At 47.0% G+C, this 26259-nt stretch overlaps 1 protein-coding gene across 4 annotated transcripts in view; it reads right to left on the bottom strand.

The window, feature by feature from the left end:
• The window catches only part of si:dkey-54n8.4 (coiled-coil domain-containing protein 92), a 76843-nt gene that overhangs the window by 44366 nt on the left and 6218 nt on the right, over nucleotides 1–26259 (bottom strand). For all 4 annotated transcript variants that reach the window (XM_038814828.1, XM_038814827.1, XM_038814830.1 and 1 more), the window contains exon 2: nucleotides 16888–17036. In XM_038814828.1, the coding sequence (XP_038670756.1) occupies nucleotides 16888–17017 (130 nt within the window). In that variant the 5' untranslated portion in view covers nucleotides 17018–17036. The remainder of the gene's footprint in view (nucleotides 1–16887; nucleotides 17037–26259) is intronic.

Here is a 26259-nt window from a genome sequence, read left to right as displayed (position 1 = left end):
CTGCTCCTATATCTTACGAACTTCTTATGAACCCCCACCATCTCCCTTCCACAAGGCTCGGTAATCCCTTCTCCAACTCACTCAGAGGGTTTGGTGGGAGTTTTGCAAGTGCCAATGGTCAAAAAGAAACAAGTCTCTCCTGCCATAGAACGAACGATGATATCTCATCTCCATGGAGACCATGTGAAAGGTCCCGGTCCGATTTTCCATTGAGGTTTACGCTGGCTCCGGCAACATAAGCCTCTTTGAGAGCTCATCTGCCAGCTCCCTTCTAACATGGAGATTTCCCACTGAAAGTGGCTGCAGGTATACATTATAGTTGTAATATCACACAGGCGCCGAAAATACACACTCAAGGGAATTTTCTGTCATTTACATCGAAGTCATGTAGATCCTGCTGTCCTGGCCTGGTGTCCAGTGTGCTGTTGCCATTAAAATACTGTCTTATGGAGGGAGCCTGATTTTTAAAATTTGCGTCCTTATTTACAAATCCCTCCATGGCCTCGCCCCTCGCTATCGCTGTGTAACCTCCAGCCCCACAATCGCCCAAGATATCTGCGCTCTCTAATTCTGGCCTCTTCTGCATCCCCGATTTTAATCTTCGCCATTGGCTGTTACATAAGAACATAAGAACATAAGAACTAGGAGCAGGAGTAGGCCATCTGGCCCCTCGAGCCTGCTCCGCCATTCAATTAGATCATGGCTGATCTTTTGTGGACTCAGCTCCACTTTCCGGCCCGAACACCATAACCCTTAATCCCTTTATTCTTCAAAAAACTATCTATCTTTACCTTAAAAACATGTAATGAAGGAGCCTCAACTGCTTCACTGGGCAAGGAATTCCATAGATTCACAACCCTTTGGGTGGAGAAGTTCCTCCTAAACTCAGTCCTAAATCTACTTCCCCTTATTTTGAGGCTATGCTCCCTAGTTCTGCTGTCACCCGCCAGTGGAAACAACCTGCCCGCATCTATCCTATCTATTCCCTTCATAATTTTAAATGTTTCTATAAGATCCCCCCTCATCCTTCTAAATTCCAACGAGTACAGTCCCAGTCTACTCAACCTCTCCTCATAATCCAACCCCTTCAGCTCTGGGATTAACCTAGTGAATCTCCTCTGCACACCCTCCAGCGCCAGTACGTCCTTTCTCAAGTAAGGAGACCAAAACTGAACACAATACTCCAGGTGTGGCCGCACTAACACCTTATACAATTGCAACATAACCTCCCTAGTCTTAAACTCCATCCCTCTAGCAATGAAGGACAAAATTCCATTTGCCTTCTTAATCACCTGTTGCACTTGTAAACCAACCTTCTGTGACTCATGCACTAGCACACCCAAGTCTCTCTGAACAGCGGCATGCTTTAATATTTTATCGTTTAAATAATAATCCCGTTTGCTGTTATTCCTACCAAAATGGATAACCTCACATTTGTCAACATTGTATTCCATCTGCCAGACCCGAGCCCATTCACTTAACCTATCCAAATCCCTCTGCAGACTTCCAGTATCCTCTGCACTTTTCGCTTTACCACTCATCTTAGTGTCATCTGCAAACTTGGACACATTGCCCTTGGTCCCCAACTCCAAATCATCAATGTAAATTGTGAACAATTGTGGGCCCAACACGGATCCCTGAGGGACACCACTAGCTACTGATTGCCAACCAGAGAAACACCCATTTATCCCAACTCTTTGCTTTCTATTAATTAACCAATCCTCTATCCATGCTACTACTTTACCCTTAATGCCATGCATCTTTATCTTATGCAGCAACCTTTTGTGTGGCACCTTGTCAAAGGCTTTCTGGAAATCCAGATATACCACATCCATCGGCTCCCCGTTATCTACTGCACTGGTAATGTCCTCAAAAAATTCCACTAAATTAGTTAGGCATGACCTGCCTTTAACGAACCCATGCTGCGTCTGCCCAATGGGACAATTTCTATCCAGATGCCTCGCAATTTCTTCCTTGATGATAGATTCCAGCATCTTCCCTATTACCGAAGTTAAACTCACTGGCCTATAATTTCCTGCTTTCTGCCTACCTCCTTTTTTAAACAGTGGCGTCACGTTTGCTAATTTCCAATCCACCGGGACCACCCCAGAGTCTAGCGAATTTCGGTAAATTATCACTAGTGCATCTGCAATTTCCCTAGCCATCTCTTTTAGCACTCTGGGATGCATTCCATCAGGGCCAGGAGACTTGTCTACCTTTAGCCCCATTAGCTTGCCCATCACTCCCTCCTTAGTGATAACAATCCTCTCAAGGTCCTCACCTGTCATAGCCTCATTTCTATCAGTCGCTGGCATGTTATTTGTGTCTTCCACTGTGAAGACCGACCCAAAAAACCTGTTCAGTTCCTCAGCCATTTCCTCATTTCCCATTATTAAAACTCCCTTCTCATCCTCTAAAGGACCAATATTTACCTTAGCCACTCTTTTTTGTCTTATATATTTGTAAAAACTTTTACGTCTTCCGTTTCTAATGCCCCCAGCTCTGGAATACCCTTCCTGCATCTCTCTGCCTCTCTACCCTCGCTTTGCTCCTTAAACACACTCCTTAAACACCCGTTTCACCAAGCTATTAGCCATCTGACCTAATATGTCCTTGTGCGGCTTACGGTGTCATTCTTTGTTTTATAATGCTCCTGTGAAGCGCCTTGGGGCATTTCATTATGTTAAATCTGCTATATAAATTTAAATTATCGTTGCTTAATGTGAGTAAATCTAGCATCGCTTCGTGAGCCTTCCTATTTCACCGAGAGGAGCAGGGGGATGTAGAATCCTCTCTTCGCTAATTTAGCATTACCACATTCTCCTCCGCTGCATCCCTGTATGTACTGGGTTTCACTCAATACTTTCCTGGCAACGGACCCAATGCTTTGTATTCGGGTTCCTCGAAACCTCATTCTACCTGGAGAATTCAGTGACTTTGAAAAGCTGGTGTGCCCGCTTGCAGGAGGGGGGTCTACAGATTGCGAGACTGCCCTCGGGTATCCTCTGCCTCTGCGGCTGCAGTGGAGAACCATTTTTCACAACGGCAGCAGCCTGGTCAGGACATGTACTTTCGCCTCGAGGACAGGAGACTCAATCGTCCCCAGACAATTGGTGAAAGTCAGGCGTGTCGCAGTGGTTTAGAATGCAATCTGGTCACCTCTGAGACTTCCAGTCTGGACTAAACGGGGGGGGGGGGTTGTTGAATTGTGACAGTGTCTGTCTCCTTTTCCAGTTGTTAAGATCCAATTTTGTGATGCACCAGACTATGCATTCCGTACAATTCCCAATCTCCCTCAGACGCCACAACAAAGGACCATGGAGGAATTTTAAAAGCAGTTAGGTGAAGGGAGACCCTAAACCTGTACAGATTTGGACAAGGGTGGGCTCAGGAATGGCTACCTCCCTGGTGTCGCAATTACTCCTTTAGCCTCAGGAAGATTCTTTAATCACTAAAGGAATAGGCAGGCAAACTTCGACGCGCCTAGGTTAGGAGTTCACGTGTCACAAAATACACAAGCCGTACTCAAAGAGGGAAGGAACTTGCATTTATATAGCGCCTTTCACAGCCTCCAGCTGTCCCAAAGTGCCTTGAAGTACTGTTGGAGTGCAGTCACTGTTGTAATGCAGGAAACAAGGCAGCCAATTTGTGCACAGCACGGTCTCAGTAAATGTTGACCATGAAAGCAGAGAGTACTGCATGCCTTTGAACATTATGGTGGCTTATTTTACATCAACTCAAGCAGGGGGACTGGGCATCAGTTTGACACCTTATCCACGAGACAGTACAACACTCGGTCATCACTGATTCTGAAGTGCCAGCTGGGGGTTATTTGCTCAAGTGTCTGGAGTGGGGCCTGAACCCACAACCTGCTGACCCAGGGGTGACATTGCTGCCAATCAACCACGGCTGGCACTCAGCCAAAGAGCCTAAGTTTGGGTCACCTCCATCTCCTGTACTGCTTTGCTGGATCGAGAGCCCCAGCATCAAAGATCGTTCTGGTTAGAGTAGAAACCAGTGTAGCTGCTGCAGTCCATCCCAACCCTCTCCATGACACCTGCTTTTATTCACTAACACCGTGTCTCGTGTGACACTCTCACTCGCAATGGGCCTGTTGGGCAGTCTTTGGATTCGCAATGGCTGCCCCAGCCTCAACTCTCCTCAGGACTTTGAGGCGCAGTTTGGAAGTCTGAACCAGGTGAGCCTTGAGTAGGCCCGAGCAAACGAATCCAGATCTGTGCACGAGCATGAGACCGAGGTGCCTCTGGGGAGGATCTGTACCAGTAGTACTCAGCAACGTGTGACGCTGGCAAAAGATTCGGCCATTCAGAGTTGTTAGATTTGGTGACTTTTCCTGGTTTTCATATTATGCCAATAATGCCTCATTGAGCCATTCAGATGCTAAGTGATCATGGGTAAACCATTGAGCATGCTCCACCATCCACTTCCCAGGATAGGGGACAATCATTTAGGACTGAGATGAGGAGAAATTACTTCACCAAATGGGTTGTGAATCCTTGGAATTCTCTACCGCAAGAGGGTTGCTCCATTGTTGAATATATTTAAGGCTGCGAGAGAGAGATGATTGATCTCTCAGGGAATTCAGGGCTGTGGGAAGCGGGTGGAAATTGGAATTTATGCCCAGGATCTTGCTACGGGCAGAGTAACCTCGAAGGCCATATGGTTTACTCTTGCTCCTATTTCTTGTGTTCATTCAATTCGATCATAGCTGGTTTGTATTTCAACTGTATTTACCCACCTTTGCCCCAAATCTGTTGCAATTAGGAATGGGAAACAAGTAATGCCCTTGCCAGCGATCCCCACGTCCCACTAAAAAAAGGATTTTTTAAAAAAGGTACGTTTAGCCTGAGGTATGCTTTTACTGACCCCCTTTGATAGCATTTTGCAAACAACTCTTTACAAACAGGAAATATTAACAATCTCAAACCAAATAGGAATGAAGAAGGTTATCTACCCTGTTCCAGTTAGCTACAATCCGTTTGTCCCCAATCAAAACGCCCAGTCGCTTCTCAAACAGCTAAGACGTTTTTCCGCACTGCTTTACGAAAACATGTTTTCCAAGTATTGATGTTTCTTCGCATCAAAAGTTTCCAGACGTTCTTCCTAAGCCCGCCTTTTGACAGAAGGACAAGGCTCAAACAGGCACGCTTTTCACCAGCAATAAGTGTCCCGGATCTTCCTACCCTGTACACTACATCTTGGGTAATAACGTTGCTCATTCAGATGGAAATTTAGGCTGCCGTGCAATATATGAAGGTCGAGGTGAGGAGCTGTTTCTTCAGCATGTGAGGAGTGATATTGATCTCTCCTTGCACCTGCAGCAGTTAAACTGAAGGTTGCAGACAGCTCTTTGCTGTCTGGAATTTGAGTTTTTTTTTATTAGTCACACGTTCAAATATACAGGAGGACTCCCCAGAATGGAACTGGGGGAGAAAATTGAGAAGCTTTAAAAATTGGCTGTAAAATATTGCTGACGAGTGCCACCGTCGCCTTTGGAGCTAATCTGGTCCCTGGTAATTTGATGAATAAGATGCGACTTGGTGCCAGCCGAGTTGTTGTCACAGTGTTCGCCTGGATGAGAAAGGCCATTCGGCCTGTTTGAACTCATTCTTACAGAATGTCCTATTTCTCATCAATGTGCTGCCTTCATCAGTGTCATCTGAATACCCCCTCGGCATCCACAAGTGTGCAGGCGACACCCAGCACTGCCTCATCCCTGCCTCTCTCGACCCTACAGCTGTCCCGAAGTTGTTAGGCCGCTTGCAATGCGGAACTTCAGCCCGCTGAACATTGGAAAGACCAAAGCTGTTGTTTGGGCTTTGTTCAGATCCCCTTGATGGGTTTTCACCATATATCCATGTCATCACTTCTTTCAAAAAGATATTTTTATTCTCCTTTTTCAAAAAATTCATCCAAAGTTAAACCCATCAACAATAACAAATACAATGTCAAACCCCTGGTCAACAATCCCCACCTCCCACCAAGCTCCAACATTTTAAACACAAACATCAAAGAAAAGGAATCAGGAATGCACCATCCACCCATTCATCGTCACCAACAACACACACAGTCCAATCCCTCCACTAATGTTCGATGTCATCCAATTCTTGAAAGTGCATAATAAACAAGGCCCATGAATTGTAGAACCCTTCCATCCTTCCCCTCAATTCAAACTTCACCTTCTCGAGTGTTCAAAACTCCAACAAATGGCCTCCAGAGGACCCGGCGCAAGTCTCACAAGTACCACTTTGAAATTACCCTGAAAGCCTCCCTCCAATACCCTTCCAGCTTTGGACAGGACCAAAACAAATGAACGTGGTTTGCAGCCCCCCCCCCCCTCCCACCCCTCCCTCCCCCTCGCCCTCGCCCTCCCCTCCCTCCCTCGCCTCTCCCTCTCCCTCCCCCCTCTCCCTCTCCCTCTCCCTCTCCCTCCCCTCCCCCTCTCCCTCCCCCTCTCCCTCCCCCTCCCCCTCCCTCCAAACGCTCACAAACATCCTCCACCCCCTCAAAGAGTCGGCTCATCCTCGCCTTTGTTAGGTGCGCCCTATACACCACCTTCAGCTGTATCAGCCCCAACCTTGGGCACAACGTTGAGGCATTCACCCTCCAGAGCACCTTACACCACAACCACTCCTCAATGCTCTCTATATCCATGTCATCACTTAACTGCTTATTTCCATTACTGTAAAATCCCCGACCCTGTTACTGCCTCAGCTTATCCGCTGCTGAAACCCTTATCTACATCTTTGTTCCCTCCAAACCAGTCCTAACCAACCTCTCATTCAATCCCCTCTATAAACCTAAGCTCATCCAAAGCTCAGCTGCACATATCCTTAAGTCTCATTCGCTGGCCTACACCTGGCTCCTAGTTAAACAACGCATCGATTTTAAAATTGCCATCCTGGTTTTCAAATCCTTCATGGCTCAGTCCCTCCCCAACTCTGTAACCTCCTCCAGCCTCTCATCCTCTGAAATACCTGCCCTCCTCCAGTTCAGATACTGAGCAGCCCCAATATTAATTGCTCTATGACTGGCAGTCACACCGTCAGCTGCTCAGGCTTTGAGGTCTGGAATTCATTCCCTCCTTAAACCTGTTCACCCCTCCATCGCGTTTAAGCCTCTTTCCCCCTCCATCTGTGTTAAACCTCTCTACCCCCATCTCTCTTAAATCTCTTCCCTCCCCAATCTCTCTTAAACCTCTTCTCTCCCCCCATCTCTCTTAAACCTGTTCCCTCCCCTCCATCTCTCTTAAGCCTCTTCACTCCCCTCCGTTTCTTTTAAGCTTAGTCCCCCCCCCCCCCCCCCCCCCCATCTCTCTTAAGCCACTTCACTCCCATAGAACAGACAGTGCAGAAGGAGGCCATTCGGCCCATCGAGTCTGCACCGACCCACTTAAGCCCTCACTTCCACCATATACCCATAACCCAAAAACCCCTCCTAACCTTTTTGGTCACTCAGGGCAATTTATCACAGCCAATCCACATAACCTGCACGTCTTTGGACTGGGGGAGGAAACCGGAGCACCCGGAGGAAACCCACGCAGATACGGGGAGAACGTGCAGACTCCGCACAGACAGTGACCCAGCGGGGAATCGAACCTGGGACCCTGGCGCTGTGAAGCCACAGTGCTAATCACTTGTGCTACCGTGCTGCCCTCCATCTCTATTAAGCCTCTTCCCTCCTCCATCTCTCTTAAGCCTCTTCCCCCCCCCCCCCCCCCCCCATCTCTCTTAAGCCTCTTTGCCCTATCATCGCTCTGAAGACTTTTCCACCCTCCATTGTTCTTAAAATTCTTTGCTCCTCCTTTTAAGATACTCACTCGAATCTGCCTCTGGCCAATCTTTTGATCATTTTCCCTAATATCTCTTCTTGTGGCTCGGTGTCAAATTTTATTTGGAGAATCCCCCTGGGAAGCACCTCAGCATGCTTTACGGTATTAACGGCGCTGTATAAATCCAAGTTTTTATTGCTTCCAGAGTTCCGCGTATTCTAATTCTTAATTGAGCGGCCTAGACTCAATGACCCAGTTTGACACCGTGTCCCAGCTGTGGATCACTCTGCCCGCAGTTGGCGAAGCCGAGCTGAACCTGTGCCCGATTGTATTGCTGCCCTAGCACAGCTTAAAGTTTTGCTTTGCATTCGCTTTCTCGCTGGCAGTCATCACTTTATAGTCACGCTGCAATGTCTTGGTTAAGCTCGTCTGTCTAAGGCTGAGGAATAATCCTTGTTGATGACCTCTGCTTTTGTGCTATGGCCACTGTAGACTGGAACTGTACAGAGTACTCCAGTCCTGCCCACTCAAAAGGTACCGGTTCAGCACGACACTGGAGATTTGAACGCAACTGATTTTGCCGCAAAGCCGAGCATGCTAATTTATTGTTTTAAATTTATACTCACACATTGATCCTGTGAACTCCGATATCATCATATTCCATTCAACGGGCAGCTGGAAAATGCTCTATTTCAATATATGCATCAGATATACCTCTTATTCTTTCTTCATGTTTCAAGAACATTCCACTAGTTCATATTGAACTTCATTTGCCACTGGCCAGCCCAGCCCAGCTATAACCTACTGTGGAGCGCCCCTCGCAAGATCTTGCATTCCCTCCCTCCCAGCATAACTAAGCACCTCACTCCTCATGATATTCACCCGGCCTGAGTCAGGAAGGTTGGACGAGACTGCCACTTTAGCATTTTAGTGCAGGCAAGTCAATCCAATCGTTATGTCTCATCACGTCTGCCAAACTTCTACACGGATTAGAATTCCTTCAGCTCATCTAGGAGTAGCAGGGACAGGAAGTGTCCCAGAATTCACCCTGCCGGAATCTGCTCCATACACTCCTGGTCTTCCACTTCCATTGTGATTTGGTTTTCCTTCCCTACTACCCTTTGCTCCCTTCCTTTTAGTGAATAACTAGCCCATGTCCCAGCCTTGATATCCATGGTAACGGAAACAAACCAGAAATAAACTGCATGATCCCTCCTTGCTGTTTGTCGGTAGTATCACTTTTCCATGAGCTAAGTGAATTTCTTTTGTTCCCTTTATTCTATCATGGCACAAGCTTGGCCAACATTTAGCAGCCAGCATTACCGCCCATCCCTAGATGCCCTTGAGAGGGTGGTGGTGAGCTATCTTCTTGAACCACTGTGGTAAGGCACCCAGAGTGCAGTCCAGGATTTTCGCCCAGCAACAGCGAAGGATCGACAATATGCATCCAAGTCAGGAAGGGATGTGGCTTGGAGGGGAACGTGCCAGTGGTGGTGTTATAATGCTAGTTCTGTCCTCTGCCTTTGAAATGCTAGAGGATGCAGGTCTGGAAGGTGCTCTCGAAGGAGCCTTGGTGATTGCTGCAGTGCGTCGTGTAAATAGTACACACCGCTGTCACTGTGTGTCAGTGTTGGAGACAGTGAATGTTTTACGGTGGTGGATATCAATCAAGCGGGCTGCTTTGTCCTGGGTGACGTCAAGCCATTTGAGAGTTGTTGGAGTTGCACTCAGGCAACTGGAGAGCATTCCATCACACTCCTGACTTGTGCCTTGTAGATGGTGGACAAGCTTTGGGCAGTCAGGGAATGAGTGACTTACCACAGGATTACTGGCCTGTGATCTGCTCTTTTAGCATCGGTACATATCTGGCTAATCCATTTCAGTTTGTGGTCAATGGTAACCCCCAGGGTGTTGATGATGGGAGATTCAGTGATGGTGATGTCAAGGCAGGGTGGTTAGATTCTCCCTTGTTGGAGATGGTCATTGCCTGGCACTTGTGTGGTGTGAATGTTACTTGTCACTTATCAGCCCAAGTCTGAACATTGTCCAGGTCTTGCTACTTGTTTTTTTTTTTTAAATTTAGAGTACCCAACTAATTTTTTCCATTTTTTAGGGACGATTTTGCATGGACAATCGACCTACCCTGCACATCTTTGGGTTATGGGGGCGAAACCCACGCAGACACGGGGAGTATGTGCAAACTCCACACGGACAGTGACCCAGAGCCGGGATCGAACCTGGGACCTTGACGCCGTGAGGCAGCAATGCTAACCACTGCGCCACCGTGCTGCCACTTGCTCCTCAAGGACATGGATTGCTTCAGTATCTGAGGAGTCGCGAATGTGAACATTGTGCAATCATCAGTGGAAATATCCAGATCTGACATGATGGAGGGAAGGTGAAGAAGCAGTTGAAGATGGTTGGGCCTGGAAGGCTAACTGAGGAACTCCTAAAAGGATGTCCTGGAACGGAGATAACTGACCTCCAACAACCGCAACAACTATTTTCCTATCTGCCAGGTATGACTCGAACCAGTGGAGCGTTTCACCCCCCCCGATTTCCATCGACTCCAGTTTTGCAAGGGCTTCTTGATGCCACACTTGATCAAATACTGCCTTTTGTCAGGGGGTAATCACTCTCACCTCACCAGCTCTTTGTTTTTTTTTTTAAAAAAAATGCTTGGAACAAGGCTGTACTGAGATTGGGAGCTGGCAGAATCCATACCAAGCGTCAGTGAGCAGGTTATTGTTGGCCTGGCACAGTCTCTCTGAAGAAGCACAGTTAATTTAGTTCCAGCATTCACCCGTGACCCATTGCAAAGAGGCTCAGCGATCGATGCAATTGACTAATGGCAGTCCAATCAGACAAACAGTCTCCTCTTCCCCTGCTCTCTAATGATACAATGAAGTGTCAGTGTGCTGAATGAGATCATAATAAAAATAAAACTTTCCGTACAGCTACAAATGCTCTTAGTGCAAGGCCAGTTCCGATTGATAGTGTTTAATTGAAACTCAGCGCTGTGCTTATTAGATGATACTCAGAGCCTGTGTGATATTGCTCACTTCAAGATCAGGGAACCACAGAGGACACTTTTCATCATTTTCATGGTGATCGTGTCCAAATGTCAATTTTTGATTTTGGATATGACACAATGCAACGTCAAATATGCCCGAGAATATTCCAGAAATGCAAATGATAAATGCTGGGAATGCGCACTGAATGAGTCAGTGCTTTTTTAAAAAAATCTCCTACCCAATTCTTTTTTTAATAAATTTAGAGTACCCAATTATTTTTTTTCCAATTAAGGGGCAATTTAGTGTGGCCAATTCAGCTAACCTGCACATCTTTGGGTTTTGGGGGTGAGACCCATACAGATACAGGGTGAATGTACAAAGTCCACACGGACAGTGACCCGGGCCGGGATCGAATCTGGGTCCTCGGCTCCAGGATCGAACCCGGGTCCTCGGTTCCAGGAGGCAGCAGTGCTAGCCACTGCGCCGCCCGAATAAGTCAGTGTTTAAAGGAGAAATTGGTTCATGTTTTGAATGGGATCCCTATGTTAGATTTGTGACTTAGAATTCTTCAATAGTTTGTAAACCACTGCATCTATGAGTCAAACATGATGGTAGTTTAAATTTTTAAAAAAATAGCAGGAAGTAAGTACTGTAATGGCATGTGAAAAATTGTGGGATGATTGTGAATGGGTAAGGCCATTCAGCCAACTGAGAAAATTCATCCATCCAATGCAGCATAGATTTACCAGAATGTCATCTGGACCCCGAGGGTTAATTTACCCAACCATGTGGCCAGAGATCAATAACGTGAAAGGTTAACTCTTCACAGATGCTATCAGAACCGCGGAGTCTGATTTTTCTGTTTTTATTCCACAAACTAGGGTTATATTCCCCGGAATTTAGAAAACTAAAGGGTGATTAGCTCAATGTTTTCAATATATTAAAGGGAACGGATAGGTTAGCTAGAAAAATTATTTTCAATGGTTGAGGAGCCTCGGACCTTCTTGTCCAGTCCCTCAAAAGTTCAGGGAACACTTTTACAGAAAAAGGTTAGACACGTTTATAAAAACCCTCCACCAACAGTAATTGATACTGGATCAATTGTTCACTTCAAAATCTGAGATTGATAGATTTTTTTTTTGTAAATCAAAGGGGCAGCACGGTAGCATGGTGGTTAGCATAAATGCTTCACAGCTCCAGGGTCCCAGGTTCAGTTCCCGGCTGGGTCACTGTCTGTGCGGAGTCTGCACGTCCTCCCCGTGTGTGCGTGGATTTCCTCCGGGTGCTCCGGTTTCCTCCCACAGTCCAAAGATGTGCGGGTTAGGTGGATTGGCCATGCTAAATTGCCCGTAGTGTCCTAAAAAGTAAGGTTAAGGGGGGGTTGTTGGGTTACGGGTATAGGGTGGATACGTGGGGTTGAGTAGGGTGATCATTGCTCGGCACAACATCGAGGGCCAAAGGGCCTGTTCTGTGCTGTACTGTTCTATGTTCTATGAAGGAATATGCGGCAAAGATGGACACAAGGAGGGTGGCCACAGATCAGTTATGGCCTCGCTGAATGCAGAAGAGATTCGAAGGGCCCAATGGCCTTCTTTTGTTCCTATGTTTCCCCCCTCACTCTGTCCATTGCAGCATTCAATTGGTTCAGAAATGACTCCAAATTATAAATTGCCTCCGCTGTTAAAGTGAGGAGAACAGTCCAGAGTGTGAAGAAACATTTCTCAATCTCTTTTTTTCCCGCCAGTTTGAACCCGTGCCAACCTGTCCAACTTCTGTAATTTAAAATCAATTCCCCACTTGCCTTTTACAAAGCTCTATGAGATCACCTCTAATGCATCTCCTGGCAGGGCTAAAAACATCCAAGTTTCTCCAGAGAGCTCCATGTCATCTGTGAGACATTTCACTTGAAGGTTCCCTGATCATTTTGACTTTAATATCGTGACTCAGCCTCCTGCCCCCCCCCCCCACCCCCCCCAGCAAAGCTCCCGACACCATCAGCAATTGATTAATAATTTGTTTTTTTTTAATAATCTTAATTGTCACAAGTAGGCTTACATTAGCACTGAAATGAAGTTACTGTGAAAAGCCCCTAGTCGCCACATTCCAGAGCCTGTTCAGGTACACAGAGGGAGAATTCAGAATGTCCAACTCACAGAACAGCACGTCTTTCGCGACTTGTGGGAGGAAACTGGAGCACCCGGAGGAAATCTACGCAGACATGGAGAGAACATGCAGACTACGCACAAACAGTGATGCAAGCCGGGAATCGAACCTGGGACCTTGGCGCTGTGAAGCAACAGTGCTAACCACTGTGCTACCGTGCCGACTAACTGAGATTAAATACGAATGGATGAGCACAGTTATCATTGCACTGCTGTGGGATCTGTATTGTAAAAGCTGTGTGTGACCATCATGCTGCAGTAGGCTACCTTTATAACAGACCTGTGGGGAAATGAGGTATGGCACAAATAATGGTTCTTTCATCAGTGGGCATGGGTAGTTCCTTCTTCCACTGCACGGGTGACTGGAGGTATGTGATCGCAGATTGATGCAAGAGGGACAGCACACATGAAAATTAAAATGAAAATCGCTTATTGTCACGAGTAGGCTTCAATGAAGTTACTGTGAAAAGCCCCTAGTCGCCACATTCCGGCGCCTGTCCGGGGAGGCTGGTACGGGAACATATACTCACATACTTCCATAAAATTCCATAATGTTATTGTGGCTCCCAAAACTAAACTCGCAGTAATGTGGCTGACCTTTAACTGCCCTTGCCTAGCATGCCGCTCAGTTAGAGGGCAATTAGGAATGAGCAACAAATGCTGGCCTTGCCAATAACTCCCACATGCAATGAAACAAAAATATAGAGAATAGCGAAACGGCAGAGAAGCTAACTGATTGCTTTGTGTGTGTTTCACTAAAGGAAGATAAGGGAAATCTCCCAGATATAGAGATCCAAGGGACGAGTTACAATGCGGTGTTTTAAAAACAAATTCCAATTAAGGGGCAATTTAGCGTGGCCAATCCACCTACCCTGCACATCTTTGGGTTGTGGGGGGTGAGGCCCACACAGACACTGGGAGAATGTGCAAACTCCACATGAACAGTGACCCGGGGCCGGGATCGAACCCTTGTCCCCGGCGCCGTGAGGCAGCAGTGTGAGCCACAGTGCCACCCCGGAGCATGCGGAGTTAAAGAAAATTAGTATAAGTAAGAAGTTTGTATTGGAGAAATTAATGGGAGTGAAAGTTGATAAGGCCCCGTGGACCTGATATTCTGCACCCCAGAACATTGAAAGAAGTTGCTACAGAGATTGGGGCTGCATTGGTGATCACCTTCTAAAATTCTATAGTTTCTGGAATGGCTCCTGAAGATTGGAAGGTAACAAATGTCACACCACTATTGAAGAAGGAAAGGAGATGGAAAGCAGGGAACTACAGACCTGTTAGCCTTACGTCAGTGGTAGGGAAAGTGCTGGAATCAATTATAAAGGATGTGATCAATAGACACTTGGACCATGATTGGGCATGTTCAGCATGAAATTACAAATGGGAAATCATGTTTGATGAACATGTTGGGAGTTTTTTTTTGAGGATGTTACTAACAAAATTGATAAAGGAGAGTTGATGGACGTAGCATATTGGGTTTTTAGAAGGCTTTTGATAAAGTCCCCACAGGAGGTTAATTAAACTAACAGGAGGCAACATATTGTCATGGATCAAGGATTGGACAACAGGCAGAAAATGAGAAGGAATAAATGGGTCATTCTCGTGTTGGCAGGTTGTGGCTAGTGGGGTATCGCAAGGATCAGTACTTGGGCCCCAGCTGTTCACAATATGTATCAATCATTCGGATTTGGGAACCAAATATCATATTTCCAAGTTTGCAGATGACGCAAAGCTAGGTGGGAGTGTTCGGGATGCAGATATAAAGTGGCTGCGGGAGGATTTGGACAGATCTGGTGAGTTGGCGAGAACATGGCAGAGGGAATATAAAAGCTAATTATTGCAGATTCTGGAATCGGAAACAAATGCAGATTAAAGCAGATAGACTAGAAACTGGAAAAATGGGAGGAACTCCACTTCGACAGAAGGAACAGATGTACAGGATATTTCCTAAATGGCATGAAATTGGAAAGTGTAGATGTACAGAGGAATCGGGGTGTCCTTGTCCATAAATCATCGAAGGCTAGAATGCAGGTGCAGCAAGCTATGAGGAAGACTAATGGAATGTTATAACAAGCAGATTGGAGTACGGTCATGTGTCAATTGTATAGGAGCTTGGTTAGACTGCACCTGGAGTAGTGTGTGCAGTTTTGGTCCCCTTACCTCAGAAAGGATATTGTTGCCATAAAGTGCAACAAACGTTCATCAGACTTGTTCCGGGGATGGTGGGACTGCCTTATGAAGAGGGGTTGGGCAAATTGGATGCGTATACTCTATAGAGTTTCGAAGAATGAGAGGTAACCTCATTGCAACCTGTAAAATACTGAAAAGGAATAGACAGGCTGGGAAGTCAGGGGCACAATTTCAACATAAGGAGGATGTCACTTAGGACCGAGTTGAGGAGATATCTCTTTACACAGCGAGTTGTGAACCGTTGAGATGCACCACCCAAGAGGGCGATGGAACCTCGGTCATTTTAGTGTGTTTAATGTAGAGATTGATATATTTCTGATTAACAACAATGCAAATAGTTATGGGGATAGTTTAGGTAAAAGGCACTCAAGTGTCCAATCATATTGAATGACGGAGCAGGCTCGATGGGCTGAATGGCCTGCTCCTGTTCCTATGCTCCTATTTTGGAAATGCCAAGACCCATAATTTATCATTTTACAGTCAGAGAACTTTCAAGATGATATTTTGTCAACAGCCATATGCCTAAATAAGCATTATTTATACAGACGGCACCTTGCAAGCCTGCAACATTGATTGCCAGCAGAGAAAGTGCAACAGGCACATGGGAATCTCACCACTGAAAGTCCCCTCCAATCACACACCATCCTGACTTGGAAATATATATCGCCGTTCCTTCAGTGTAGCTGGGTCAAAATCCTGAAACTACCTCCCTAACAGCACTGTGGGTGCACCTACACCACAGCCTGCGGAGGTTCAGCACCAGCTGCTGAAGGGCAGTTAGAGGTGGCCAATAAATGCAGTTCTTGCCAGCAACACTATAGACAGAATTAAATACATCCAACCCACTTACTGTTAGACGACTATGATGTGGAGATGCCGGCGTTGGACTGGGGTGAGCACAGCAAGAAGTCTTACAACTCCAGGTTAAAGTCCAACAGGTTTGATTCAAACACGAGCTTTCGGAGCACTGCTCCTTCTTCAGGATGAATGAGGGACATGAACACCATTCACCTGAGGAAGGAGCAGTGCTCCGAAAGCTAGTGATTCGAAGCAAACCTGTTGGACTTTAACCTGGAGTTGTAAGACTTCTTGTGTTAGACGAACAATTGCAGGTGAATGCTCTTAAGTCAAAGTCTGCAGCCTGTATCTAGCTAGGTATTTCCTGTTTTCTTTTAAAACAGCCTTCAGATAATCAGTTCTGCACACCAAACCATTAATCAGCAATGACATTGGAGATCAGCTGGTCATTTTAAAATGATTTGATCGAGCAAACCTTGCTCTTGGTCTCAAAAGCTAAATTCGAAGCCGCAAGTTAGAAAGCAGCTGTTCCCCTGAACTGAAGGATCAATTACAAGGGGGCATCATTTTAAAGGTGAAAGGCAGGAGGTTTAGAGCGGATTTGAGGGAAACCTTTCGATCCCAGAGGACGGTGGGAATCTGGGATGTACTGGGAGGGTAGCTGAGGCAGGAAACACCACAATCTTTAAAAAAGTACTTGGACGAACACTTGGTGTGTCGTAACATTCGAGGCCATGGGCCAAGTGTTGGGAAGCGGGATTAGTGCAGATTTTTAGTTGGGACAAGCTGGATGGGCCGAAGGGTCTCTTCTGCACCGTATGCTTTTAGCTTTTTATCCTTCCAGCCCCGTCTCGCTTTGGATCCGTCCAGACAAATTGATACCGCTCCCCCACCCCCCGGTCGAGGACTATGAACAGGAACTCACCAGTGCAGCGCTTCTGCAGTTGTAGGATCTCCATGTGCAGGCCATGCAGCAGGTCCATGTGCTCTCCCTTTAAGAAGGCGATGTTCCGCTGCACACTCTGCAGCTGTCGCTCCAGAGACGAGGTCGCCATGGTGACCGAGTAAACAAGTCTGAGCCCGGAGGAAAGCACAGATTAATGATCAGGAAAGACAACAGTGCGAAGCACAGTCATGTTCAGAGAGCGCCATCCAACCACCCCCCCTCCCCTCCCCACCCCCCTCCCACCAAGGACACTGCAATAGGTCCTCCCCCATGCACAATAAAATGTTCAGCCACCGAGCTTCAATGAAGCTGCCTAGCTGCCCCTGTGCAACCAACGACATTTACAGGCCATCAATTCGCCTGACTTCAAAGGAGGCCACGAATTTAAAAATTGCTTAATTATGGGCGGCACTGTGGTTAGCACTGCCGCCGCACAGCTCCAGGGTCCCAGGTTCGATTCCCGGCTTGGGTCACTGTCTACGCGGAGTCTGCACGTTCCCCCCGTGTCTGCGTGGGTTTCCTCCGGGTGCTCCGGTTTCCTCCCACAGTCCAAAGATGTGCAGGTTAGGTGGGTTGGCCGTGCTAAATTGCCCTTAGTGTCCAAGGATGTGTCGGTTAGGTGGGGTTGCTGGGTTAATAATCCGGGGAGGGGACCCACTTTCAAGTGGGTTGATGGGCCGAATGGTGTCGGAATTCTATGCGGGTAGTTGCTGACAAAATATAATTTTGCAAGTTCTCCAATTGTAAATTATGGGTTTTGGCATTTCCAAATAATGTATTTTTTATTCTTTGATGGGATTGTGGGCATCGCTGGCTGGGCCAGCATTTGTTGTCCATCCTTAACTGCCCTTGAATGGAGTAGCTTGCAAGGCCATTTCAGAGGGCAGTTCAACGTCAACCACATTGGGGTGGGTCTGGAGTCGCATGTACGCCAGACCAGGTAAGAACAACAGATTTTCTTCCCTAAAGGGCTCTAGCGAATCAGACGGGTCGCTACAATATTCGATGATGGTTTCATGGCCACCGCTTGGGAGACGAGCTTTTAATTCCAGAATTTATTCATTTAAATCAAGTTATTACAGCTGCTGTGGTGGGATTTGAACCCACTGCCCATGGAGCATTAGCCTGGGTGACTGAATTACTAGTCCAGTGACATTTCCACTAAGCCATCATTCCCCCACATCACTAACCAAACACAAGGAGGAGGATTTTAAGGCCCATGTGATGGCCTCCGGGCGATAGGCCAGCGGCAAATTCCCCACCAGGCCTAGAGGCCCTCCCTGCCTGCCTGGGTGCTGCTGCAGGCTGTCCCATCGAGGGACTTGCCCTTCCCCTTAACCCCACCCCTTCCCCTTCCCCTCTCAAACAGTGGTGGCCTGGCTGCGAAGGCCACTTTTTATCTCACGTCTGAAAAAGTTGGGATACGTCTGGCTTCCATTTTGAAATGCCCTCTCTCTCTCTCACTTAACCTGCGATGACTTCCTGCTGCTACTTTCAATCGGAAAGGCTCCGCATTGCCCCTCCAGCTTTGAGAGCCCGCCTGCAATAATTAATTGGATGGTGAGACCCACCCTCTGATCATTATTTGGCTGCTCACGGAGAAATCACCGATGAGTGACTGTTTTCCCACAAAGCGTGGGCTTTGAGCCGACATTAGAGCTTGATGAGGGGGACCTGAAGCCCATGTGCAAAATCCTGGCCGTGCACTCTGAACCAGTGTCCTCTGAATTTAAAAAAATAAAAGAGACTTGTTCCTTGAGAAATGTTCTTTTTTTATTTCATGAGAACAGACAAATATAAATGGCCTTTCCAGGAGCAACATCAAAGCAGAAATAAGTAACACCTGCGCGGATTGTAAAATGATTAATTACGGCCAGCGTTCCCTATCTCTGCCTTGTGAATTGTCTCTGGGAACTTAGATAATAATTAAGGATTTGGAACTTTTTACCTCACGAGTTCCAAGAGCTGTCATCCCTTGCCTCTCTGGTTTGATTTGTCCCATAAAAGGACCTCCTTTCCATCCAGTTGGGAGGACAGTCCCACCCAAAACACTCCTTTCGATGCTAACCGACTTGCAGTTCATTTCTGACATTTGGTCTATTTTTTTTAAAACCCCATCACAATGGGCCTGTTCCAACCATTCAAGTAGATCATGGCTGATTTGTATCTCAACTCCATTGAATTTAGTCCCACACCTCTTCATACTATTGCCCAGCGAGCATTTATCAATCTCAGTTTTGATTTTTTTCAATTGACCCCCCCCCCCCCCACTACTTTATTTGCGGAGAGAGAACGTTCCAGACTTCCACACCACCCTCTTTCCAAGAGCCGGTGCAGACTCGATGGGCCGAATGGCCTCCTTCTGCACTGTAAATTCTATGAAAGCCACCCTGCGTGAAGAAGTGCTTCCTGGCATCATCCCTGCCTCTAATTTTAAGGTTATGACCCTATGCTCTGGACTGCACCCCGTCAGGGGCAATAGAATCATAGAATTTACAGTGCAGAAGGAGTCCATTCAGCCCATCAAGTCTGCACCGGCCCTTGGAAAGAGCACCCTACCTAATCCCACACCTGCACCCTATCCCCGTAACCCAGTGACCCCACCTACCCTTTTTGGACACTAAGGACAATTTAGCACGGCCAATCCACCTAACCTGCACATCTTTGGACTGTGGGAGGAAACCGGAGCACTCGGAGGAAACCCAAGCAGACACAGGGAGAAAGTGCAGACTCCGCACAGGCAGTAATTCAGCGGGAATCGAACCTGGAGCTGTGAAGCAACTGTGCTACCACTGTGCTACCGTGCCCCCCATTTCCGTACAAACTCCTCTGATCATCTTTAGCCACCTCGGTAAACCACTGTCAATCTTTCGTGCCCTTGTCTAGACCATGAAAACGGTCCTCGTTATTTCAACAGTCACATTTAATTGGCTGCCACGCCCCAAAGTAAAATCTCAACGTCTACGCTTTGGGATCTTTTATCGAAAACCTGTTAACAATTTAAGACCTGCCTAGTTCTAACCCTTTCACATTTTTCAATGAAAATCCATCTCCTTTCACTATGAAGAGTGCTTCCTCAGCAGAGCATGCCCATCCAACGTGCATTATTAGAAATATGAAATAAACACTGAGTGCATAAATTGCAGTTTAAAATAGGACTTGAGTCAGCTGGAAGAAATATTTATTACCCAGTTAGAAAATGGGTATTATGATTTTTTTTGCTGGATCTTACATTCACACTGAGTCATAAAAGAACTCAGAGTACTGGCTGCATTGCAGATAATCTGAAGCCAATATCAGCAAGTTGTAAAGAGATATTAGGCGCGATTCAACTAAATAGGAACAAAGTTCCATGGCAAGCGCATGGTTTCCAGGTGCTTGCAGTGCAGAGAAACATATGGCATGGAACGCCACTCGTGTTAAGTAAGGGGCCTCAATGGGGTACGCGTGGGTGAGGCCGCATATAGCTACGTTTGCTACACTGAGGAGCTCCTCTCGCCGGAACTCGTCGGTGTAGCAAGAGATCAGACACCAATTTCAATAGCGTCCCGATCTTTGAGGCCCCCGACTCAACGCCCGATTTCCCAGGTGGCACTGCCAGGGTGCCCAGGTGGCACCAGCAGTGCCGGGGTACCACCCTGACCAGAGGGCAAGTATCTGGGGACCTCCGTTCCCCTAGGAGCCCCCACCCCCCATGAGCGCTATTCCATCTGATCTCCGTTTGTGGAGACCAGTACTGAACGGTGCTCACCCATGATCTCTCAGGCGAACAGGATAGATCCCACTGTCTTGGGTAACTCAGGAATCTGCACATTTAAATGAGCTTAGCTGTCTCGCTCTAATATTCAGATTTTCAAAAAAGCAATCCGATTTGCAAAAAAGCAATCCTGCCCACAACGGGCAGGATTTATTGTGTCAGATCCCGCGAGAGGTTGCTAGCCGAGTAGAACCAGGGAGCAAGGCCTCCCGGCCTCTATCGGCCACATTATATCTGTACTGCCGCGCTGATTTTTGGGCACAGTGCGGCAGTTCAATCGCGTCCATAGCATAAGCGCTAGCACTTAACAAATACACATTAACACGTCCTGCTAACGTACTTTCATACCATTATTTAACACTACAATTAACACTCCCTTGTCTCGATTCAAATAAATAGCAGAACATGCTCAAAGGACTGAATGGCCTCCTCGTGGTCTATTATGTCCCGTAAGTCCCGTCCTATGTAGCAAACTGCCTGCAGAACATCACAGCCACGGGCAAGTGAAGCTTTAAAAAAACAAAATATAAAATGGGAAAAAGGACTGAGGAACAAATGAAAGCAAATATGTCACTGGTTAACTTCAAAGTAAGAAATGTGCCATCAGGGTTAACTTTGGTATCTTTACAATGTAAAGGGCCTCAACGGGCAGCATGGTATCACAAGTGGCTAGCACTGTGGCTTCACAGCACCCAAGTCCCAGGTTCGATTCCCGCTGAATTACTGTCTGTGTGGAGTCTGCATGTTCTCCCCATATCTGCGTGGGTTTCCTCCGGGTGCTCCGGTTTCCTCCGACAGTCCAAAGACGTGCAGGTTAGGTGAACTGGCCATGCTAAACTGCCCTTGGTGTCCAAAAAAGGTTAGGAGGGGTTACTGGGTTACGGGGATAGGGTGGAAGTGAGGGCTTAAGTGGGTCGGTGCAGATTTGATGGGCTGAATGGCCTCCTTCTGCACTGTATGTTCTATGTTCTGTGGTCAAAGTTCCAGCACTAGAATCTATCTCCCAAGGTGTAGAACGAGCCACCATATCAGCCTGGCAGGGGCCATCTTTGTCCATATGAGCATGTTTAAACTGATCCTGCCTCGAGTCTGGTTTGCAAATGATATTTAACACCCTAAAGCTGATAATTATGGAAACTGGACAAAGCAAAATGAAATCCGATGCAAGTCGCTCCTGTCGCAGTGTCTCCTGAGATGTCCCTGCATCATTGACTTTGCTCAGACTCCTCCTCTAGGTCATTCGCCTTCCTCCAAAGCCGCTACTCAAACCAGCCACAGCTGCTAACTCCATTGCTGCTGACACCCAGCTTTCGGAAGCAGGGTTATTGATGCGGTTACCGTTACCACTGACTTGCGTCCACCCTTTCCGCTTTCGTTCCTCAGTCCCAAAGTTACCCGGTGAAGGAAAACCAAATTTGCTCCCTTGATTGAACAGGCCAAGACAATGGGACATTTAAACACTGAGACTGACAGCTTTTTGATTCGAAAATGATATCAAGGAATATGGGGCCTAGTTGGGTCAATGGAGTGGAGATGCTGATTTTTTTCAAATTCTTCCCTGGGATGTGGATATCCCTGACAAGGTCAGCATTTATTCCCATCACAAATTGACAGAAAGAAGATGGCACTGAACAGCTACTAGAGCAATAGGCACACTGTAATCGTGGAACTGGTTCAAGGGACTGAATGGTTTATTCCAGTTAATTTGTACTCCAGGCCCTCTAATAAATATGAACAATCTGCATTTATATAGCGCACTTAGTGCAGCGAAATGTCCCACGGCATATTGCAGTGGCGTCATCAAACAAGCCACATCAGACAACATGAGGTCAGATCAGAGAATCATAGACTTTACAGTGCAGAAGGAGGCCATTCAGCCCATCAAGTCTGCGCCGGCCCTTGGAAAGAGCACCCTACTTCAGCCCACACCTCCACCCGATCCCGGGTCCCTGGAGCGGTGCTAACAACTGCGTCGGCCAAGCATTTAGACCAGGAGCCTTTAGGAAAATCTTAAAAGGAGAGAGAGGTGGGAGACATTTAGGGAGGGCGTTCCAGAGCTTAGGGCCTAGTCAGCTGGAGGCTGTGTCGCCAAGAGTGAAGCAACTAAAGGTTAAAGAGTTAGGAGGTGGAGGCCAGGAGGGATTTGTAAAAAAGGATAAGAATTTTAAAATGGAGACGTTGCTGGGTCGAGAGCCAGTGTAGATTGGAGTGAACAGAGGGATAATGGGTGACTGGGACTTGCCGCAGTTTAGGATACAGGTAATAGTATTCTGGATGAGCTCAGTTTATGTAGGATGGAAGATGGTATGCTTGCAAGTATTGGAATAGTCAAATTCCAGATGCGGGATTCAGCAGGAAGGTATATTATTGGACACGGGCTCTTTTGTGGCGATATTTGGGGTTTCAGAGAAGCCAGAGTTCATGGAGAGGAGGAAGGCCGATGTCTGATCGCACAGCGACAAATTTTGCTGGAGTGGCGGTCGGCATCGCCACCGGGGGTAGCAGCATGGTTGGGTGACCTGTACGACTTCCTGCGATTAAAGATGATAAAGTACGAGTTAAGGGGCTCTTCAGGGGGGGTTGAGGAAAGGTGGGGGATGTTTGTGACCGTGTGTGAGGGGCTGTCCTTCGCAGGGGAAAGGTGGGGGTGAAAAAGGAGAAAACTCTGTACAGACTGTATAGTTGATTGTTGGGAAATATGTTTCCCGGGCGTCTATTCGCTGTAACCTGTTTTGATACATGTTTGTAATAAAATACAATTTAAAAAAAAGGAAGGTACATTATTTAAAACTAAAACTCTTTCGATTTCCCAGCCACTCTACATGCTCAGTAACTGAGCAACAAGCAGAGTAAGATCACAGTTTCACCGCACAGTTTCTGTAGAATTGGTTCTTCGAGGGCCAGAGCAGCAGTCATTGCGATTGATCTCAGTGCTCTTGTGCTTTGAGGGGAACCATCCAGTGATCCCAGCTGCGGATGAACATTGGACGAGGACAGAACCAGGTGAAGCCACGCTGGCCACCGGCCAGAGTTAACTAATCCGGCATGATGGTTGATACACGAATAATGGCCATTTGGTTGAAGTCTCAAGAACCAAACTCTGGCAAGTGATCATTGTATTACAGCAGGTGGTGGGGGAAGACAATTGGTGATGGCAACAGAATTGGTTAAGGGGGTAACAATTTTTTGCTGATGAATCAAGACCTGATCAAGGCACATCCAGCCTGGTCAAGCTTGCAAAGTCCTCCTAACATCTGGGGATTGCAGTTTGAGGGGATACTGGGTGGCACGGTAGCACAGTGGTTAGCACTGTTGCTTCACAGCACCAGGGTCACAGGTTCAACTCTCGGCTTGGGTCACTGTCTGTTTTTTTTAAACACATTTTAGTCAAACATGTATCAAAGTAGGTTACAGCAAATAAACACCCCGGGAAACATTCTTCCCAATCAACTATACAGTTTGTACAGGTTTTCCTCCTTTTTTACCTCCCCTTCCCATCAGCTTCATCGTCTCCGGTAACTCCCCCTTCTCCAGTGCTTCATTAAACACCCCCAGTAGATGTGGTGCCAGGTCCGCTGCGAATTCCTTATAAAATTCTGCCAGGTATCCATCCGGCCCAGGGGCCTTCCCCGACTTCATACCCCTGATACTATCCAGCACCTCCCTCAGCCCCAGGGGCTCCTCCAACGCCTGCCTCTTCGCTTCCTCCACCTGCGGAAATTCCATCTCGCCCAGAAACCATCCCGCGTCCCCCTCCTCACCTCCTGGGTCTGCCTCAAAAAGTCCCTGGTAATACTCTCTAAATGCCTCATTTATCTTCCCTGGCTCTGATACCACATCCCCAGTCCAGATCTTCAATATTTCCCTGGACACAGCCTACCTCCGCAGCTGGTGCGCCAGCATACGGCTCGCCTTCTCCCCATACTCGCATTGCATCCCTCTTGACCTACGCAGTTGCCCTACCGCCCTCCCCGTTGTCAGCCTGTCAAATTGCCCCAGCAACTTTTTCCTCCTCGCCAATCCCTCCACATATTCCCTGTCCACCTCCATTGTCTCGCTCACTGGACGGTCATGTTCCGCCCTCCTTTCCTTATTCGCACAAACCGTAAATGAGATCATTTCTCCCCGGACAACTGCCTTCAGTGCTTCCCAAAAAATGCCCGCCGACACCTCCCCATTCTGATTGAACTCCACATAATCCCTAATCGCCAACTGCACCTTATCACAAAAACCTCCATCCGCCAACAACCCCAAGTCAAACCTCCACCCAGGCCTCTGCTCTCGTCCCGTACTGAACCGAATATCCAGCCAGTGGGGTGCATGGTCCGAGATAACTATCCCCGCATACTCTGCCCTCTCCACCCCAACCAAAATCTCCTGACTCACTACAAAGTAATCAATCCTCGAATACACCTTATAGACGTGTGAAAAGAAGGAATACTCCCTTCCCCCTGGGTTCTGAAAGCGGCATGGATCCACCATACCCATCCTCTCCATAATCCCCCTCAAGCTCCCTTGCCAATCGTACCCTACCCATTGACCTGGGGCTCTATCTATCCACCCTCGGCTCCAGGACACAGTTAAAATCTCCTCCCATGATCAACTGGTATGTGGCCATTCCCAGGATTGCTGCCAGCAACCCCCTCATAAAACCCACATCATCCCAATTTGGGGCATACACATTTTCCAACACTACCGGTGCCCATTCCAATACCCCACTCACAATCACATATCTCCCACCTGGATCCCTCACCTCCTTCACACTCACGAATCCCATTTTTTTGCTCATTAAAATTGCCACACCCCTCGATTTCGAATCAAACCCCGAGTGAAAAACCTGCCCAACCTACCCCTTCCTTAACCTAACCTGGTCCTTCACATGGAGGTGTGTCTCCTGCAAAAAAAGGGCTTGGGTCACTGTCTGTGGGGAGTCTGCATGTCCTCCCCGTGGGTTTCCTTCCTCAAGTCCCAAAAGACGTGTTGTTTGGTGAATTGGCCATTCTGAATTCTCCCTCAGCGTACCCGAACAGGTGCCGGAATGTGGCGACTAAGGCTTTTCCCAGTAACTTCATTGTAGTGTTAATGTAAGCCTACTTGTGACAACAAAGATTATTATTATTAAATACATCAGCGATGAAAACCTTTACATTTTGTTTGACACCAACGACCTGCAAATGAAGCCCGCGATGGAGAAGATGCAGATTGGGTTACCCATAGGAACACGTTAACCAGAACTACCATCAAGAGAGTGTACAAGTGGATCATATCCGTACAATCGAAGATGAAAACGTTACCATTGTGAAGCACTAAGACACTAGAAATGTGCATGAGCAAGTGATGAACCACATTCCAATTTAGGGTTATAAATGAAATCCTTTGAGCAAATGAAAATGAGGCAATTATTAGTTTTTAAAAATTTTTAATAGAATTCCTCATCATAGAATGCCTTAAAGGTTTGAATTAATAGTGAAGAATATTTGGCAACATTGACATTTAAATGTCACCCAGAATGATTCCCAATTTGAAAGTTAAATTAGACGTAAAATATAATGACTCGACTACTTAATGAACAAGGACCAACTTCAGCAGTTTCA

Source organism: Scyliorhinus canicula, chromosome 12 (assembly GCF_902713615.1).
Source record: "Scyliorhinus canicula chromosome 12, sScyCan1.1, whole genome shotgun sequence".
NCBI classification, from domain to species: Eukaryota; Metazoa; Chordata; class Chondrichthyes; order Carcharhiniformes; family Scyliorhinidae; genus Scyliorhinus; species Scyliorhinus canicula.
This window is presented reverse-complemented; position numbering and strand designations above follow the sequence as displayed.